Here is a 19850-nt window from a genome sequence, read left to right on the forward strand (position 1 = left end):
CGGTTTAGTTATATTTAGTTATCCTGCGTTTATTCTCCGGTTAGGCATTACTACGTGTTCGTACAACGTATTTTCCACGCTGCACCCAGAATAAAACTTTAGCGGCTGCTAGCCGGGGACTGTACAACTGGATCTTACTAGTGCAGCGGTCTGGCCAAACATTTTCTGTCAAAATGTCATTTTCTTGGATACACCGAGAAGATAATACATAATCTTTATTACCTATTATTCCTGGTAGTCGTTTATTTCCATTTGGTAGTTTGAATCTCTGGATTTCACTAGTAATTATAACAATGCTCATCATTCACAAACCCAGTCAACTTCATAAACAACGACTGACATTCACCCGTTCAATCAACCTACGATTCATTCAGAAATCAACTTAGAATTTGTTCAAAAACCAACAGGGATGCATCTCAAAATCGTATGACCCAACGTGCACTGGACGCTAGGGACTTTGTGAAACTAGGTCGGTTTCCTGAAGAATATGAATCCCCCCCCCCCCCCCCCCCCAAAAAAAAAAAATAAAATAAAATAAAATAAAAAAAAATAGCTACCTGTGGCATATACCCTGGTTGCCCTTGCTCCTAAATCCAGGACTGTTGCGCATGCGTGAATATGGCAGCCTAGGCCCGCCAGTAAAATTTTACCGGGTAGCATCTGGCTGCTTGCTGCTATTTCTTATACAGCTAACTGCCATATTTCTGTAGCCAGGAGTGAGAGAAGGTAATACTCATATGCGACTCAACTGCACACGGGCATGAGCTCGCTCACAACTGCTCAAATGGATCTAATGTAAACAGTTGTGACGTCACACTCATCGGAGGCAATTTGTTGTTATGAAGCTTTGCATAGTCGGAAATAAAGCCTTTGACACATTTTGCTGTTGGCAGACACTTGTATGAGGACTGTGTTTTGTTGTTGTATATAGCGCATTTAATTTCCAACTTCATTTTTATTTTAATTTTTTTTTTCTCTCGTTCTTGTTTTATTGCTGCAGTATTATTCTGCAGTTGCGAGATTCAATAACATCCTTTGTTAGAGTATTGGTTCTTACCAAAATTACAAAAATTTAACAGAAAACTAAAATAATGAAAAATAATCAGAATTCTAAAAAATTCCTGAGTTTTTCCCGGTTTTCTTCCAAATGAAAAAATTCTCAGGTTTTTCCCGATTCTCCCGTTTGTCCGTGGTTGTATACACCCTGCTATAAGAATTGATGCAAATACACAAATAAGGTAAAATTAGATGTAACACAATATGTTGTTTACAATATCTACTATAGCAACTAAATCTCAAACACCAATTTACAACAAATTATATTATGTGTAGGACAATGATAATTTCCAAAAATTCTCAAAATTGCACATTTATTTGTTTTGCAATGAAATTCTTTGCAGTGATGTATTCTTTGGCAAGTGCTGATCTGCTATGAAGTAATTTATCCAAAACACTTGTCCCAGTAACTTACAAAAATGTAGTTCTGCAAGTGGCCAAAAATTCTCAAAAATAACCTATTCTCATGTAATTATACAATGAAATTAGAGAACAAATGTTTTGAATGAGGACAGGCCAATTGCTCCCAGAAATATTAAAAAAAGAGCATAAATAAGTTTAAGCCTACAACTGACGATAACAGTACGAGTTTATCGAGACACTCACAACATTCTAAATTTTAGAATACAAAAGCGTACTGATTCAATCAATGAAAGATTATACAGAAGTGAAGTAAAATATCTGAATCTCGAATTTCAAACACTTTTTTGTATTAGGCAGGCAGTGTCCTAACTGTAAAACTCCCATATTTGAGTCCTACAGCCAAAAAATAACTAAAACAACTGTAAAAGAGTTTTACATACGTCACTGTGACAGGGATGAACATACACAGAAATTCTACACCCTTCAGTTACTTAATTTGCCACAAACAAAGAATAGAACAATATGTAAACTTCACACAGCTGGCAAACAGGTGTATAGTTGGATGATACAACCTTTATGGTGAAAGCTGTCATGTCTGTCCCACTCAACAAAATCACCACCAGGAGAATTTTATTTTCCTGGATGTGAGGGTTCAGAACATGGTCAAAGTATATTTGAAAAGTGATAGAGTACAGTGGAATGTACAAATGTGTTACTTTATTACCATTCTCAATGTATATAAAAGTTTTCTTTTGGCCTTGACAGGATAGCAGACATTTGATGTTAAAAACTCTCATTCCATATTTTGTTGGTATTAATTACAAATTTTGAGCCATAGTGCGTGTTTACACTTACGGCTCTATCAAAAAAGCTTTTGCAAATCATACAACTTCATTCAGGGTAACTAATTTCATGTATTTTGTGCTTACCTTCATTTGCCCAGTTTGAAGAGGAAGTGAAGCTGAAATTACCATCATCTGATGTATATTGCATGTTCACTATCATTAATGTCCCAGTGTCCCATTGTCAGCGATATCCTTAAAGATGGAGCACAAGCTCAGATTTATGAAATAATGCTCATTTCAATGGAACCGTCCTGGTATTTTCCTGGAGGGCTTTAGGGAAATCGCGCAAAACCTTAATTCAGCTAGCAGGACACTGATTTGAACTATTGTTGTCCTGAATGTGAGTCCAGTATACCAGCACCCTCAGTTCCATTGCTGAAGGCTGTCATTGTAACGTACTGTGCTTTCTCTTGATGCAAACATTCCATTGTAAACTGATATATCAATAGCAACATCTATTCTGTCCTGTTGTCTAATAGAGTGGTTGCTGTCTGTCTGGATGTCAATGACTCAATATAGAAGATGTACAACTTTTTGACTCTTCTCAATTTTTCAAAATTTTCATTGAAGTCTTGACAGCTGCAGGTTTCTCTACTATGTATAGTTTCTTAAACTTCTGTGAATCTCATTTCACCACACACATCTTAAACTGTCAAAAACATATTCACTAACTAAATGACAGCCTTCCAAAACAGTTGCACTTCTGCTTTTTTGTTGTATTATAGTTGAGAAAACATGCACTGCTTATCAAGTTCTTGTTCAGCATTTTCACTCACTGTTTCTTCACAATATTCTTTAAGGCCTCCTGTTAATGAGTTCATTGAAGGTTTGGATTTTCCACCATTTCAGTTTTTCACCAACACACTTACTTAAATCAATGGACAGTAACTCATAGAAAATATCGATAATTTAGGAGTACAAGAGACTACTTACCAAACAGCACAGGCAATGCATCATTGACAAGCACACATGTAAGAGAAAGAAAACTTGTAGTTTTCAACTAAATCCTTGGACGAACTAAGAGCACACACATGCAGCACAAGCACAGATGCACACACAAACATGTGCCAGCTGGACACATATAGCCATGGTAGAGTGGGGTTGCAATGGTGGTGTGGAAGGGGGGCAGGGGGGGGGGGGGGGGGGAAGGGGGATGGTTTGGGGATGGGTACCTAGCAGCTCATAGGGAGGCAACAGGTTTGCTGGCTAAGAATATGGGCGGAAGGAGTAGAAGGCTTGTGGTGATGTGAGGGTATGGGAGTCAGTGAGATGCAGCACACGATGAGGTTGACTTGGAGATGTGAACTGGGAGGGGGTGACATGACAAAGGAAGGGAAAACATGGGTGGATGGTGTGGGGACAGTGGGTTGGCGGAGATTGAGGCCAGGAGGGTTATGGGAGCACAGAATGTTTCATAAGTGTAACTCTCATCTGTGTAGTTCAGAAAAGTTGGTGCTGAAGGGAAGGACCCACATGCCCTGGGTTGAAAGGCAGCCAATGAACTCAAACATGTTGTTCTCAGCTAAATGTTGTGCCACTAGGTGGTCAACCTTGTTCTTGGCCTCAGTTTGGTGTTGGCCATTCATTCTTGTGGTCAGCTGGTTGGGGATGCCACCCTTCCTCCTGAATTTCTAGGCAGCAAACTTTCTGCTTCCTTCTGAACCACTAGCTACTGAGGAGTAACATACCGCTTCAGCGAAGTGATGTGTTGCACAATGTTTATAGTACCAATGAGTAATGACCACCAAATATGCAATTAATTTTTGTTACTTGATTTAGTAAATTTGGGCACATTTATTGTGTGGAAATGCTGTCAATTTGGTAACGCTTTGCAGTACCTGCTAATACAATTACTCCATGTTGTGCGCCTCTGCCTCAGACAAACACTGCACTCTGTGGAATAGTGCACAACATGACAATGAACTATGCCATGAACTAAAGAGAAAGAGAGTCAGTCTGCTGTGATGTTTGATAGACGATTAGCCCTGAATTGTCTATTAATTTGTATTACTTGATGTGTTAACAAAATCATAATGACAGACAATTATTGTATGGAATGTTTTGACTGTATGAGCTAGAACAATGTATGTACATGACTTCTGTTATTTAGTAGCTTATTGGAAATATGTAGGTTGGAACTTAAATAGTGCCAACACTGCTGTGAAGATGCTATGTAATGGAATCTACCATTGTTGCTGTAGCACGCGTTGTTGACATACCTACCTTACCTCCAAGCAAACAGACTTGCCCATCCCACGTCACCGGCGTGTGCACAATCGAGGGAAACACAGTCACTTGTGAGCGGTCTAACGTAACAGTGGCACTATGTTTTTGAAACATGAACAGCGGAGTTGGATCAAAATTGAATATGCCAGAGGTCGTACAGCATGACAGTGTCATCAAGGTCTTCAAGAGGCGTGCGGAGAATCAGCATTGCCATACAGAACAGTGGCACATTGGGTAAAAGCCTTCAACGAAGGTCAGCAAACTGTGGCAGACATGCATCGGGCAGGTCGTCCTAGCATCTCTGAAGAAGAAGTGCATGCTGTTACAACGTTAGCAGACAGTGATCGACACCATATGATTCGTGAGCTCGTCCATGAAACTGGATTAGTGCATATGACTGTGCTTCGCATCCTGAAGGAATGCTTGGGCATGCAAAAAATTGCATCATGATGAGTTCTGCATGACTTGATGGGAATGCAGAAATGGATGTGTTACGATGCTGCTCAGACGCACTTGGAGTGCTATGAGCACAAAGAAGAGGCTTTCTTACACCGTATCGTAACACTGGATGAGACATGAGCCACATCGTACGAGCCAAAACTGGAACGCCAATCCAATGAATGGTGTCATTATGGGTCGCCGCGAAACTCTAAAGGCATCAGAGCCCCAGTATGGTGAAAGTTATGGTGATTCTTGTGTATGACTGTGATGGTGTTATTCTAACACATTCCATTTCTCCATAGCAGACCATCAATGCTCAATATTACTGTTCGTTTTTGGAGCGTCACCTGCGACCAGCTTTGTGAAAGAAGCGGCGACACTTTCTGTGCAACCCACTCATCATTTTGCACGACAATGCGCGGGCGGATACAGCGCAAGCTGTGGCTGCTCTGTTTGGTCCCTGGGACTGGGAAGTACTGTGCCATCCACCATACTTCCTGGACTCAAGCCCTTGTGACTTTGATTTGATTCCGAAGATGAAGGAACCACTTTGTGGCATTGGCTTCAGAACTATTCCAGAGATTTGATAGGCACTAGACTAATCCATTCACACCATCAACAGAACAGGTTTTGCTAACAGTATACTACACCTTCCACATCACTGGCAACGGCTCCTACACAACACTGGTGACTACTTTGAAGGACAGTAACAGGTGCAAATATGTAACTCTTTTGGATTGGTTATAAATAAATAGTTGCCACTATTTAAGTGCCAATCCTCGTTTATAAGCATGATTTCACTTCCAGCACAGGCTAAACTGCACAGGAGATGATGTGTATAGAAACAAGGCAGAAGGGATATCGGGAGGGGAGATATACGGCAGATAAGCAAGTCAGTAATTTCAGATCAGTACATACAAGCATTTAAATTAATATGCAAAATCCCCTCCGAGCACCCATCTAATACAGCAGAGAACATTCCACTTTGCATCTCCAACCACTCTTCTTGCCTCCAGCCCCTCTCCCCCCTCTACCCACCCCATCAGACACTACCTCACCCTTGTCCACCCACCAATTGCAATCCCAGCACTGTGTATCCGGCCAGCACAATGTAAGGTCACCAGTGTGTGTGTGTCATGCATGACTCACTGCCTCCGCTACTCAGTGAGTGGTCTCCTTTACTTGTAAATTACTTACATTCTACCCTAATTTTCCTTACTACATTCATAGTAATTGTTGTACGTTTTGACTGATAATGATAAGTGGATAAACCAAAGGCCTGGTCTAGGCTGTTAGTTTATGGGAAACACAAATTGGTTAAACAAAGGGTACTCTTCACTTGGACAGTATATACCTGTAACATCTCTTGCAACATATCTGCAGAATGCCTCTTTTGTCTAAGGGGGAAAGTATTCAGGGACATCTCCATTGTTGCAAAATTCCAAAAATATAGATCTGATCATTGAATATAAGAGAATAATTTATAATATTGAAATGCTTATTACTTTCTGGAAAAACTGTTTTACATAATGGAGAAAAAAGTTTTGTCAAAATCGGGAAGCTGAGTTTACTCTGAGTCCACAAATCCTGAGTGCTAAAAGCCTAAACAGATGTTTACATTTTTTTTTTTTTTTATCTTTTTACAGTATAAAATCTATGTGTTGTTTAATACAAATTCTAGATCACAATTGCTGGTCTTACATAATGAATTGTTTGACTTGGGTATTAAAAACGCTTCATAAGGGCAAATGAGTATCTTGAACCTTTATACCTAGTTGCATAACAGGCATTTTGTGAAACTGTTCTTCTTGGAAACACTATAAGGAAAGCCGTAGCCCTGATTGTTATCCCTCTGTATGAATTTACACATATCTGTGGACATGAAACATTCCTTTTGTATTGCTGTACCATTAAAAAAATGGTACAGTAATACAGTAAGACAAATAAGAATTGAATGTACAAACATGACTTGGAATTACTGATAGAGTTCCAACTATAATGGAAGGCTTTGTCATAACAAGTATTTAATGATTCAAAAGCACATTGAGTCAATGTGCTATTATACAGTTATTTACAATAATGAGATAAAAGTTTGATAACATGAAAACAATTCATTCTAGTTCAAGGGAAAGTGCTGTAATGCCAGTGAAATTTATTTCTGAACTGATCAAGGGGTGTCTTCAAGCGTACTGCCACTGAAACAAAATTATCATACATTAAATCAACTGTACACATTCAGACATAGAGAAAACAATGTTTAATGGACACAGACATCGTATCAATTATTGCAAATATATTCTCTCTCTCTCTCTCTCTCTCTCTCTCTCTCTCTCTCTCTCTCTCACACACACACACACACACACATACATACAAACTTTAATGACCACAAAAATCACCCACTTACTGCTATCCAGTTGTCCATACAAAAGGCTCAAGACGATCTTCAACAGGGAGCCAGTTGTTTAATGTCTCCATGCTTTCCAGTGTTTGATTGAGAAGTGTGTGACAACGGTTCAACTGGTGTGACAGTTCATGCACCTTACTCAGTTTCTCTGCATACTTAGCACATCGTTTCTGCCTCTCTGTCATGAGGGTCAGTAGCCTTGTAACCTCTGCATCAATCTGGATGACAAGATAAAAAGGAATCAGCCTGGAGGTTAACTGATCTTTTAAATTGGGACTAAGTTTTTATTTTGTTGTCACTATTGGAAGACTGATTACTTCTAAATCAACTTGAATTTGTAACATCTGTAAGCCACTAAATTTCCAATTATGAAATCAGGGATAAAAATGATTTCAAGACAGTTGTGCTATGGAATGTGTTAAAAGCACCTCAATTGAAATTCACGTTAAATTTCAAACTCCTGTAAAACTCTGCCAGTCTTGGGGATTTTACATTCTTTTAAATTCAGTTTGCTTTTTCCATTACTTCTCCCAACAGTGTTCTGACCTGTTTGTGTGCCATGGGGGTACAGCACGGTTTCTTATTAATTTATTTGGTATATACAGGGTGCGTCAAAAACAACTTTAAAACTTCGGAATGATATGGAAATTTATTGAGATAACTTACAGAATCAGTAGGTGTTTCATTTTTTAGCAAAGAAATTCAAGTTTGATTCACATAGTGCATAAGTACCTCATTCCACACCAGGAGCGCCACCACAGTGCACAGTTAAATTGGCTACTTTCAATGATGCAGAGTGTGCTCGCTGTTTTTTAGTTTCAGAAAATGAATGCTGCAACAAGTGTTCAGTGTGAATTCCACACTGAATTCGGTAAAGAAGCACCAAGCAGGCCAACAATTTACTCTAGGCCCAAGAACTTTGCTGAGGCAGGTTATTCACTGCAACATTATGAATTGGTCGCCCTTGTGTTAATATGTCCAACAGGTTAAGGACAGCTTTGCTTGCAGTCCACAAAGATCAATGTGACTTGTGTATTCCGAGACTGGCATTCCATAAGTGACTGTTTGGTAAGTACTGTGTAGACATTTGCATTTGAAACCATACAGATTCACAAAGGCACAGCACATCAATGATGGAGATAAGGTTGCTTGTAGGGATTTCTGTATGGAAATGTTGCATTGGGTAGAGGACAATTAAACACTCATGAACACAGTAATTTTCAATGTTTACTTGATCAGGTCCAAAAACAGTTATAATCTAAAACCAGTAAATACCAAGCAGGCTTTAGGCCAAACAGATCCTGTCCGGAACAAATTTTTAATTTAAAACTATTCTTATGTGCCAAATTATTACTAGTAACAATATTGTACGTACATTTGTGGATTTTAAAAAGGCCTACGACTCAGTTGACTGTGAATCTCTTTTCCAAATTTTAAAGGAACAAGGACTAGATAATAAAAGTCTAATGCTGTAAAGGAAGAGTTAACTGACACTAGCTCTAAAGTTAAATTCATGGAGAAAATTTCTGAACCACTGGACTTAAAGACTGGTGTTAGACAGGGAGATGGACTCTCCCCATTACCTTTTAACTGTGTTTTGGAAAAGGTCTTTACAGACTGGCAAGAGCAAAGGTCGAGTCAAAATATAGACCAATCAATCAAGTTAGGTAGAAGTAATATTAGAGTAGATTGCCTCGCCTTTGCAGATGATCTGGCAATTTCAACTAGGGATATTACCACAGCTCAAAAACAAATTGAAATTCTTAAAGAAGTTGTGGAAAAAGTAGAACTAAAAATATCATTCGAAAAAACAGAATATATGACAGGCAACAAACAAGCACCAAAGTTTATGAACATGAAATATGGAAAAATAAAAAGGGTTTCTGAATTTAAATAGTTGGGGGGAAAATCATACAAGAAAATGGTCTGGAAAAAGCTGCAAACAAAGTCTGCTGTCAAAAAATGGTAACTGCATTCAGATTAACAGGAAATATTTATAATAAAAAATCACTTTGTAAACTTAGCCATTACACCACTGTAATCGATCCTGGATGTCTTTATGGAGCAGAAACTTTAATTTTAAATAAAATGAGGGATACTGATGGAATTGAAAAGAAAGAAAGATTATTAGGAAAATATTAGGCCCCAAAATTAATGAAAGAGAAACGTATAGGCTGAGAAGTAATAAGGAAATACACACACATACATGATGATATGAGAAAACGAAGACTTAAATTTTAAGGGTACATTAAAAGAATGGTATCCACTAGGTTGACAAAACAAATTGGAAAACTCTACAAAAACGAAGTACGGCCAAAGCTGAGCCAATTAAATGGATCACTGAGATTAAGGGGGATCTTAAAGTAGCTGGTGTAAATCTGGCAGATGTTACAGATAAAAAAAAAACATTCAAACAAAAGATATTTGATTGGAAAGTTGGTCAGGGGGGAATTAGAAAACGGACTGGAACACCATGGACTGATGAAAGAAAGAGAATTCATACTGAAAGGATGAAATGAATTTGGATGCAAAGGAAGACTAATCATCAAAAACAACTTGACTGAGTGTACCTTGCATTGTCCCATTGGACCCGTACATGATAACTAACTGACTGTATATTTAGCACTAGTCTGATGCAAAAGAAGACTGAAGTTAACAAGGGTGCAACACTATAAAAATAGTCTTACTACTTAGTGAAGAAAAGCACTGTTGTAAATAAAGAGCGATATAGAGCTGACTGCTTGCAACCAAGAGTGAAGTAACATTAACATTGTGGATCTCAACTGTTGTTCTCATCAGGTTCACCATGAACACTGTTTTGATAATGCACTATGGAATTATATATATTTGAAAAGAAGTAATCTACCACATAATCTGAATCAGATGTAAGCAAGTGATTTATTCAAGTAGATGTCCTAACCTTGCTTTCCTCATACGGTTATGTTCATAGACATTAGCAGTTTAAAGTATTACTTGACACAATTGCTGAGACCGACGTTATATAACGGGCAATTCCAACAGCCATTTTCTCAGATCCAGGATCAACAAATGACTGTAGTAGGAACTATGATAAGTTAGTTATATTCTGGATGTATCAGCAATAAAATCTTTGAAATTTAATTAACTACTTTTACCAACTATCTATGAAACTGGGATCTTGATTAAATGATTCCTACAACACAACACAAGTGTAACAAGAATAAATACAGACACACATAATCATATGTGTGAGTAGCAGATGTCCTTAAACAACTTTTGTAAGCACACGTGTATAGATACACCCCCCCCCCCCCCCCACACACACACACATATACACAATAACTTAATCTCACCTCTCTTTTTCCATTTCCCTGCCGACTGCATTACTGAAGCAGTCCTAACGCCAAATACTAATAAGGAGACTCACAACTATTTCCCCAATAATGCTTCTGATTACCATTCTCAAGTGTATGAACTCATAACAGCTTCCCTATAGCCCCCAAAATCATATTCTGCCACCCTTCTGATTGATGTAGAGCCTTAGTTTACATACACACTGTTTATCAGCACTAGAGAAGAATGAAATTATGATAATAAAGCGAAAATCTCCATTCTGTTTTGACTGCCTGTCTATATTTCACCTCTTCATCCTCAAGGTAACTGGTTACATGACCTCATAATTAACCCTGCAGGGGCTTCAGAACAAATATACTGAAATTATCCTCTCATATAAGACTAAATTACAAGGTAATTTCAAGGTTTGTTGCAGCTTTTGTCTACAAGTTGGAAACAAGTAGCCTACACTCACCAAAATTTGTCAGTCTTTCAAAGTGCTCACCACTCTCTTCCAACAACGTATAGGTGCCATGATTTCACTGACACAGAAAATACTGAGCTGGTGTCACGACTACTGCAGGACACTGCTTTATAGTGCTCCACACTCAAAATTTCTTCCCTCCCAAGTGATTTTTAAGGTCATGCAAGTGATATTTACAGGTAGTGTGATCTAACAAAAGTGTGTGTGTGTGTGTGTGTGTGTGTGTGTGTGTGTGTGAGCGCGTGCATGCAACAGCTCTGAACATGATGCTGCTAGTGGTGGTAGTCGTGCGACATGTGAGAATTGCCATTGTTGGGGAGAGCAGTCATGTTTAGAAACAACAGTTCATGCTTATTTGTCTATCACAATTAAACAATATGGAATATTAACTGCACATATTTGTACTTCTCAGGAGAAAGAATTTTAAGGCGTTTTATGTTTTAGAAGATAGTTGTCAAGCAAATGGCTGTAATTTGATTTTCTCAGTGGGCATAAGAATTTGTGCTGCATTGTTTACCATTCTAGAAAAAAGAAACAGATTCACATTTGAATTTCATATGAGAATTAGCTCCTGTGAAGAAAACCCTATGACTGGAAATTGATTCAAAAGGCATGCTTGAATGTCCACTTATGGTCAAATATGAGATGGTGGGACAATCATAATGCACACACTTCAAGCAAGTGCAGATACATGTGGATGACTGTCTTAACATTGATTCTCGTCTCTGCTGTAGTAACACACACTAGTACTCAATGATTTGCGCAAATACTGGTTGTACAGGCTCAAAACAGATTAGAGTAAAGCAGTTTCACAAACCTGTCCATCTGGTTCTTTTATCTCAATTTTCTGACCATCATCAGACTGCATCAATCACCTGGAAAGCACTTTCCCTGTACTACACCACCATATTTCAGCTAGTTTCATATTCTCATTGCACTTTTTCACAGCCGCAGAAAAAACCTTTAAAGTTTTGTAGTATTCTCATGACTTGCATTATTTATGGCTTTTTTAGGAATTATTATTATTATCATACAAATCTCATTCTCAATACTCTTTTGGCCACAAGTGATCACCACATAAAGCTACCAGTGCAACGAAGGTAAAAGTAAACCTGCATTTTCAGTTTAGTTCACTAGAGTGTACTGTGTACTCAATCATGAATAGAACAACTTGCTCATAGTTCAGTCTGCCAACATGCCTTAAAATGTCATTTCAAGTTTAGACTTTGCTCTCATGGTGTCCATTATGAACAACAGTACAAAACACCTAGAATCACGGTGCATGAAGAAAGTAGGTAAGGAAACACTTCGGATAAAATGTGCATCAATGGCATTGGGTACTCTTCACTAACAAGTGCAGGATTTGACTGACAGCAGGATTAGACTGACAACTGACGATCATCACAGAAGAGGGGGGAGACAACCTCGTACCAATGTATGTCTCAGGGGTACAATCCCAGGGGTTCAGCAAGGAGGTCGATCAGTCATAATTTGGGCCTGTACTGTGGATGGGTGTCAGATGTCCCTCATACTGCTGAGAATAATGTGAGGGCTGTGTGGCACGGTGAGATGATTCTTTAATCTGTTGTCCACATCTACAGTAAACACTTCGGTGTGAGATTCTTCTTTCAAGACAAGCACATCTTTCCCAACTCATGAGAACCTTCATACTACAATGCATTAGGTGGAGCAACACAATACAGTGTTTCCCAGCAGCAGAAACTGATTTCATGTATGTGCACTTTGAACAGACTATCTTTGTTTTGGTTATTGTTTTGTTTTTATTTCACAGTGAAGTCAGATTTTAGTTTCATAAGCTTTACTATTTCATTCCTTGAATCTAGCCCACAACTTTCCTGATATGCAGGTATTGCTAAATGTTTTAAGCAGTTTACTTTCAACTGTGTTCGTTTGCTCTCCTGAATATGTGTAATCAGCATCATGGTCAGCATGATTCTTATGAAACAGCAAGGTATGTTGATCATAATTTGTGGTTTTGAAAGAAAAACAGTTTTGCTCAACTTGAATGGTTTGAGCAATACATACAGAGTTGTCATCTTCTTCCTACAGCCTGAGAATAATGTGTCAAAAGGGTGACTATATTGTATAAATGGATCTAATGAATCCTTATGAGGTGCAGTGTTGTGCTTGTGCTGCTGTGGATGATTACACATATGAAAGCACAATGAGGGTTGGTAAATGTAATGTCTAGCAACAACAGTTTTCTTCTTAGTAGCTTCTTTTGATGATCATAATTGTTACTATATGACATTTCAAATATGTCTGTTAACATAAATTTTTATATGAGGATACATCATAACTTACTGAATAGAAGAGGTGCTCAGCAGTAGATCAGCACGTAGAAAAACAGACACCATTCTCTCATGGTACCAGTTGGACTGGGATGGGCGGAAATCTTGGATGAAGTGGGTGGTGGAAACATGGAAGAAGTTTGGAATGGTTAGAGAAAGGGAGAAATAGCAGAAGAAGGGCTTAACAAAGGTTGTGCAGGTGTATTATGCACTACAGGTGGAAGGGTGGTGGCTTGCCACCTACACAGGTGCAGGGTAGGAGGCTACTAAGAGAAATGTTGAAAAAGAAGAAGGCGGGAAGATAGAAGATTCATGAGGAAGTGAAGATATCAGTCGTGAGGTAGGACAGAATTCAAAAATACCTGCGGGGAGTTTGAGAGTGGAGAAAAAGGGTAGAATGGAGTGGGAATAGATGAAGTGTAGGGAACAGGCATTACTGGAGCCTGACACCACAGGTACTGTAGACAAACAACATTTTGAAGGGAGTATTACTACCAGTTTAATTCAATATAAAGGTGATACTGGCATTAGGGTTGCATGGTGAGAGAGGGCTCAAAATTCTGTGAGCTGTGAAGTTGTTGAAGTAAACCACATAATGCTGAACAGCATGCACCACAACTGCCATGTGAATAATTGGTTAATGGTCACATCCATGTAGTGCAGTGGTTGCAGAAAAGTTGGCAGGCGATATGGGTGCATTCACAAGTAAGCCCTAGGGCACTGCAAGCCTATATCCAATCTGCTTGCTGTTCACACTCAATCTGCATGGTGTTCACGCTGCAGTGATGTGCGAGAGAGAGGGTGAACAAACTTCAGCCAGCTTGACCGACACTACCTTGCCTAATTTCAAAGCTATATTAGTGGCTTGCATGGCCACACGGATCCGCATGGGCCTTGAAGATGTGGAGTGTGCAGGTTCTGTGCTCCACCATAGTATTTTTGCTGCATTGTGACAAAACTAACCACCATGTTCTCCTAACCACTTGGGGTCACACACAAGTTCGGTCACACTCGATGATGCTGGTGCAATTGAAACCAAGCGAGACCGATCATGTGGATAGTGAAATGGGAAGTGAGTGCCACTCACTTGACTTAGCCACTCAGATGTGGTCCTCTAGTAAGCCCTAGGGAAGCCAGTAGCCAGCTGCCATAGAATGTTATGCCTCAATTTATGGATATGCACCTGCGTTGGATATGAGTCATGGGTATGGGTGTTAGAGGAATAGTAGTATACGGACAGAATAGGGTTTTATATTGGCTCAGGGGACAACCACAGTATGGGAGGATCGAATGACTGTGGGTATAATATTACTCATTTATTATAGTCAAAGCCATAGTGGATAATGTGGTTCAGTTTTTCCAGTCCCAAGTGGTATTGTGTGGTGGCTAGTCAGTAGAATGCAAGGGAGTATTGTGTGTATCATATACCAATTTTGCTGCAACTACTTAACAGCATTCCATGTGGATGCAACAACAAACCATCTATTCATTTGGTCAATTGGCCACAGCCAAAGTAGATTACTGAGTTGTGGAGCATGATTCTCAGCATTTCAGCTTCAATCTTCATGTCACTTTTCTCCTCCACCTAAGTTCACAGGCATATTCCTTTCCTCATTCCTCTCTCTTACTCTGGATCCATCTTCTTCCCTCCTTTACAATTCCAAAAGGATTTCTTCTGGCAAAACTCCTAATCTGTTCCCTGCCTCTTAGTATAAACGGCAGGGACACCTCTGCCTATAGTGACCCACCCTGGGTAAGGGTGCTGCTCCCTCATAGAGAGAGAGAGAGTGTGTGTGTGTGTGTGTGTGTGTGTGTGTGTGTGTGTTAGTTCTCTGAAAAAGGATTTAATCTGGAATTTCAGTTAGTCATTGTCTGTTACTCAAATCTATTCCTTGAGTAGTAATCATATACTTATTTACATTTTATACTGGACTTTCCATTGATTCATACTTACATTTATTTTCTTTATCGTAGATAAGTATTTACTGTGTTCTTGTTTAATGGATATCATCAATTAGCTGTCCAGTCACAAAATCATGTCTTTCACAGAAGAGTCACATTTTACATCTACTTAAGTTTATTTGAGTTGTATAATTTTTGTTTGTTAAACATAATCTCATTTCTTCTGTGCCAATTTTACACTGCCTCAATTTCTATGGCTTCTATGACTGCTTGTAATCTGTTGCAGTTGTTGTGGCGTGTCCTAGGGCTACCATTTCCGCATGTCAAGTACTTCTTCCAGCACTCAACATTTCCCCATTTCCTCCAAGTAATCTAACATTAGGATTTTGCTTCTTCCTTTCCTGCTCCTCATCATCATCAAATACATTTACTTCAACATACTTGGATCAATACATTTTATCCAATATTTGGATTCCAACTTGATGTAATTTTAGAAGGTCCTTGAAATACATCTTCCATTACCTTTTTCAATGGATTCAATATTATTTTCAGACACAAATTTCTTAGATGCTGGACTATGTTAGTTGGTACATTCATACTTTAGATCCCTCAATATTCTCATTTCCAAAGATTCTTTGTGCTCATGTGTATTTTCCTGATAAAAGATGATTTTCCTCCTTTTGCTCTCCAAACCTCTTCTATAACTTTTTCCATCATTTTGGTGTAGAACACTTGCAAAGTATTTGCGAAGTATTAGATAAAAATAATCTACTTTACATCCCAGAAAAAATGGCCAAAACATTTTTGACAATTGAAATCAACTTCGGTGTTTTGGAATGGTCACAATCTCCCATCCATTGCTTTGATTGGCAATTTATTCCCACTGTGATCTCTTGTTAGTTTTGCAGTGAATGATGCAGATTTTACCACAAATGGCTCTGAGTACACTGGCTACTATTCAACATCCATAATACGTTCTGAGTTTCTACAAAAATGATATGACTAACTGTTTGAAAGAGCATATATGAGTTTGGTTTGCAAAGGTTTTTTTCTATGGGGGGTTGTTTTAGATTTATCTATCACAGAAAGTAGTTTTTTTTTTTTTTTTTTTTTTTTTTTAAATCGACACTTCTCAAGCTTCCTATTATTGCCAGCACAACATCCCAAGTCATTGTCAGTGCAATATCTGGACTTCCAATGACCATTCTTTTTATTCCAAGAGTTTCCCATTTGATACTGCTAAAAACTTATGGCATGATCCTCATAGTTATATGATCAAGAAAATTTGATAAGTCAAAGGTTTTAAACAATTACACCAAGTAAAGACGTCAGTGGAGCAACTGGTCTAATATCCACTCAATGCACTCTTCTGCCCAAACAAATAGATCCAAAAGTGGTCTGGCAATTGGCAACGACATCATTATTTGGTAACTTTTCTGGATCTACACACCCTCCAGAGGGGAAAATTAAGAATTTGGGAAGGTTAGCTGGTGTTAAGATGACCATAAGCTTTTCTATCTAGACCATAAGCTTTGGTGGCTATAAGCATAACAGCAATGTGTCACAAATGGAACATTGCTGGGAATGATGTAGGAATGTGACAAATCTAACTCTATTTGGACTGGGAACCAGGCCTGATTCCTATGAGATAATGCTAGCATTTTGCCACAGTACAGTCTCACTCAGACATGATTTAGGAATGTGAAAAATCTAACTCAGTTTGGGTTGGGAACCAGGCTTGTTTCCTACCAGATAATCTAGTATTCTGCCACAGTTTTGTCTCACTCAGACGATTTTTACAATAGACATACGTGTTCAAACGAATACCTCTTCAAGAGCTGACAAAATTAACTGTCTTACCTCTCGCATGCGTAGATTTATTGCAGCCTGTTCTGAGGAGACAAGTTCACTACATAGTGTCAGATGATGCTGATAACGCTGACATAATGCTAATGGGCCAGAGGGATCCAGTCGCTCAAGTACCTCTGGATCTCTAGCTGCTGGTAAGTTGAGAGTACCTCGCATAATAGGTAAGAACATTGGTACCATCTGGAATTTTAAACACACAAATTCATAATAGCCAAAGTGAGATATCATAAATTAGTAGTACTAGTTATCAAGCAATCTGTTTCAACCTGTCAAGGTTTTACAAACTGAAATGATAAGTGCAGCTATATACAGCAATGTTCTGCTCTATGATATCACACTGGGTTTTGTCATCTTCCTCACTTTGCAACAATATACAACATTTGTTTGAAGCTGCTGAGCAGAAATTATAAAAATATTAGGTTAATAAAACTAAAAGCAGTAACTTAAGTCATATTTCATGACTTCGTATTGTTTCAACTCACCATCTAGTTTCCTATAGTGTGTCAGATTTTGATAGTGCGTGGACTTAATAACAGGGTTTTAATAATAAATATACTTAGAAGGACAACAGCAAGAAGTTATTGTTACTGATAAGGTAATGTATTGATAAATTATTAAAAATAGTGCAAAATGAAATAAAACCCAATGAAAAAATTAAGTAATAAAAATCAAACAAGTAATCTGCTGGTGTAATTAGAGACCTCAAAGAACACACAGTTACTGACTAGCAAAATGGAGCCTACTATTGTTTTTTACAAACACCTACATCATCTGTCTAATCCTTATTATTTCTCATATGGGTTATAAACTGAGAATTACATCTATCATGAAATTTACATTAATAATTAATAGATATTTATTATTAACTGCTAATCTGTTTTTGTATCAACATTTAAGTGCCAAAGAAGGAAGGAAGGTAGAAAGATTAGTGTTTAACACATCGTTGACAACAAGGTCATTAAAGATGAAGCATAAGCTCAGCCTAAGGAAGAATGGGGAAGGAAATCGGCTGTGCTCTTTCAAACAAATCATTGCAGCATTTGCCTTAAGTGATTTAGGGACCTCAGGGAACACCTAAATCAGGATGACTGGAGATGGATTTGAACCAAGACCTCCCAAATGTAAGTCCACTACCATAAACATCAATGTGGTCCCATGGTGGTTGTATATCAGTACCCATGGTCACAATGATGATGGTGCTGTTGATGACTAACAAAAGCTACACAGTCATAAACAATAGTGCTTTGAATGACTGAATCATAACAGCAACAGATTTTAATAGCAGCAGTAGTTAAATGGGTACACTGGGAAAGGGCTGGAAGAGAAGGATGGCACTTGTAGCAAAAGATGACATATCTGTGCATGCACATATGCTACATTACATCACCATATATCACTGAATGGGTTACTTTTACATTTTATTTCAGAGGCACTGACACTTCCATGGTCAGACACAATACCCCAGACTTGTGACTGACCTTAGTCCACCACACTGCACAAGGAAATATTTTAATTACAGATGCCTTTAGAGCTACGAACATGCTGCCACATACCTGTGTTGCAAGCTAATCTATCTATAAAATGGTCTGGACGATGTTAAGGTCTATACTATTGTTACTTCAGATATTTAACTGTTATATGTACTGAGCTTGCAAACTCTTCATAATTAGACTGACCTCTTTGTCATCACTGAATTCAATGAATGCTGTGAATGAGAACCATGTCCAGACAGAAAGTGGAGCAGTTTCCTAATGAGAATATATATCCCAAACCCTCTGAATACCATCCAGTTTCTAGTGTTTGAGCTGGATCTTATCTTAAATTCTAATTTTAGGTACCCTATCCACTCTTTCCACATCATCTGTTTTTAGCCAGTGTGAGGCATCCAGACATGTGACAGATCTTCTCTGTGCATGCTACAGGATTTATCTGTGCTTAACAGAGATGAATTGGCAAAATACTGGATGTGAAGCTTGTAATGACAATAAAGTTGGCATTGTGGTCACCCCTGATCGCTTGCAGTAGTGGTATGAAGGTATCACCTATTACGGCCAATTTGTATTTATGAACTACTCTACCTGTTTCGGATGCTGCCTGAATGACAGGAGGTTTAAGTTTAATCTTTTATATGAAGATGAGCTTCTAAATATTGATGGTTGTCTATACAGTTACTGTAATATCTCTTCATCTTATGGTTTGGTTTCGTTTGTAAGCATACTGTAGGATTGTTGCCTATTTCACATGCGGCTGTCGACTGTCACCCCTTTGGCGAGCGCAGAGCATAATTAGAGAGTCATGGCTTAGCTTCCATGTACCACACAGTGTCAATGCCACAGCTGCGGAACACAATTTACAGTATGTTGTCAGAGTAATTGAAATTCATGCCACAGAACCTGTGTATTTTATATCAGTTTGATGGTTCAGTATTGGTGATTTATTTGAGAATGATAATTCTGAAATAGCTATATTGGGAGACAATCAACCCTGTGGGTCAGTAATGGGATAAGTAATGTATACTGAACAATTATCCAGAACATTAAAAGTGAGAGAGAAACACATAATCAGTTTGACCAAATATTACAAGTATTGATACTTTTTGTCTGGATATCATACTGCTAAGTCATCAAACAGCCGCG

At 38.4% G+C, this 19850-nt stretch overlaps 1 protein-coding gene across 2 annotated transcripts in view; it reads right to left on the reverse strand.

The window, feature by feature from the left end:
• Positions 1 to 6929: 6929 nt before the first annotated feature.
• Positions 6930 to 19850, reverse strand: part of LOC126473711 (BLOC-1-related complex subunit 5) — a 77145-nt gene continuing 64224 nt past the window's right edge. The window contains exons 4-6 of one of the 2 annotated variants that reach the window (XM_050100953.1): positions 17206 to 17394; positions 7336 to 7553; positions 6930 to 7126 (exon numbers count right to left, since the gene is read on the reverse strand). In XM_050100953.1, coding sequence (XP_049956910.1) covers positions 7338 to 7553; positions 17206 to 17394 — 405 coding nt within the window. In that variant the 3' untranslated portion in view covers positions 6930 to 7126; positions 7336 to 7337. Of the gene's footprint in view, positions 7127 to 7331; positions 7554 to 17205; positions 17395 to 19850 lie in introns of both variants that reach the window. The other variant, XM_050100954.1, reaches the window with a different exon arrangement.

The sequence above is a fragment of the Schistocerca serialis genome, chromosome 4 (genome assembly GCF_023864345.2).
Source record: "Schistocerca serialis cubense isolate TAMUIC-IGC-003099 chromosome 4, iqSchSeri2.2, whole genome shotgun sequence".
Lineage (NCBI taxonomy): Eukaryota > Metazoa > Arthropoda > Insecta > Orthoptera > Acrididae > Schistocerca > Schistocerca serialis.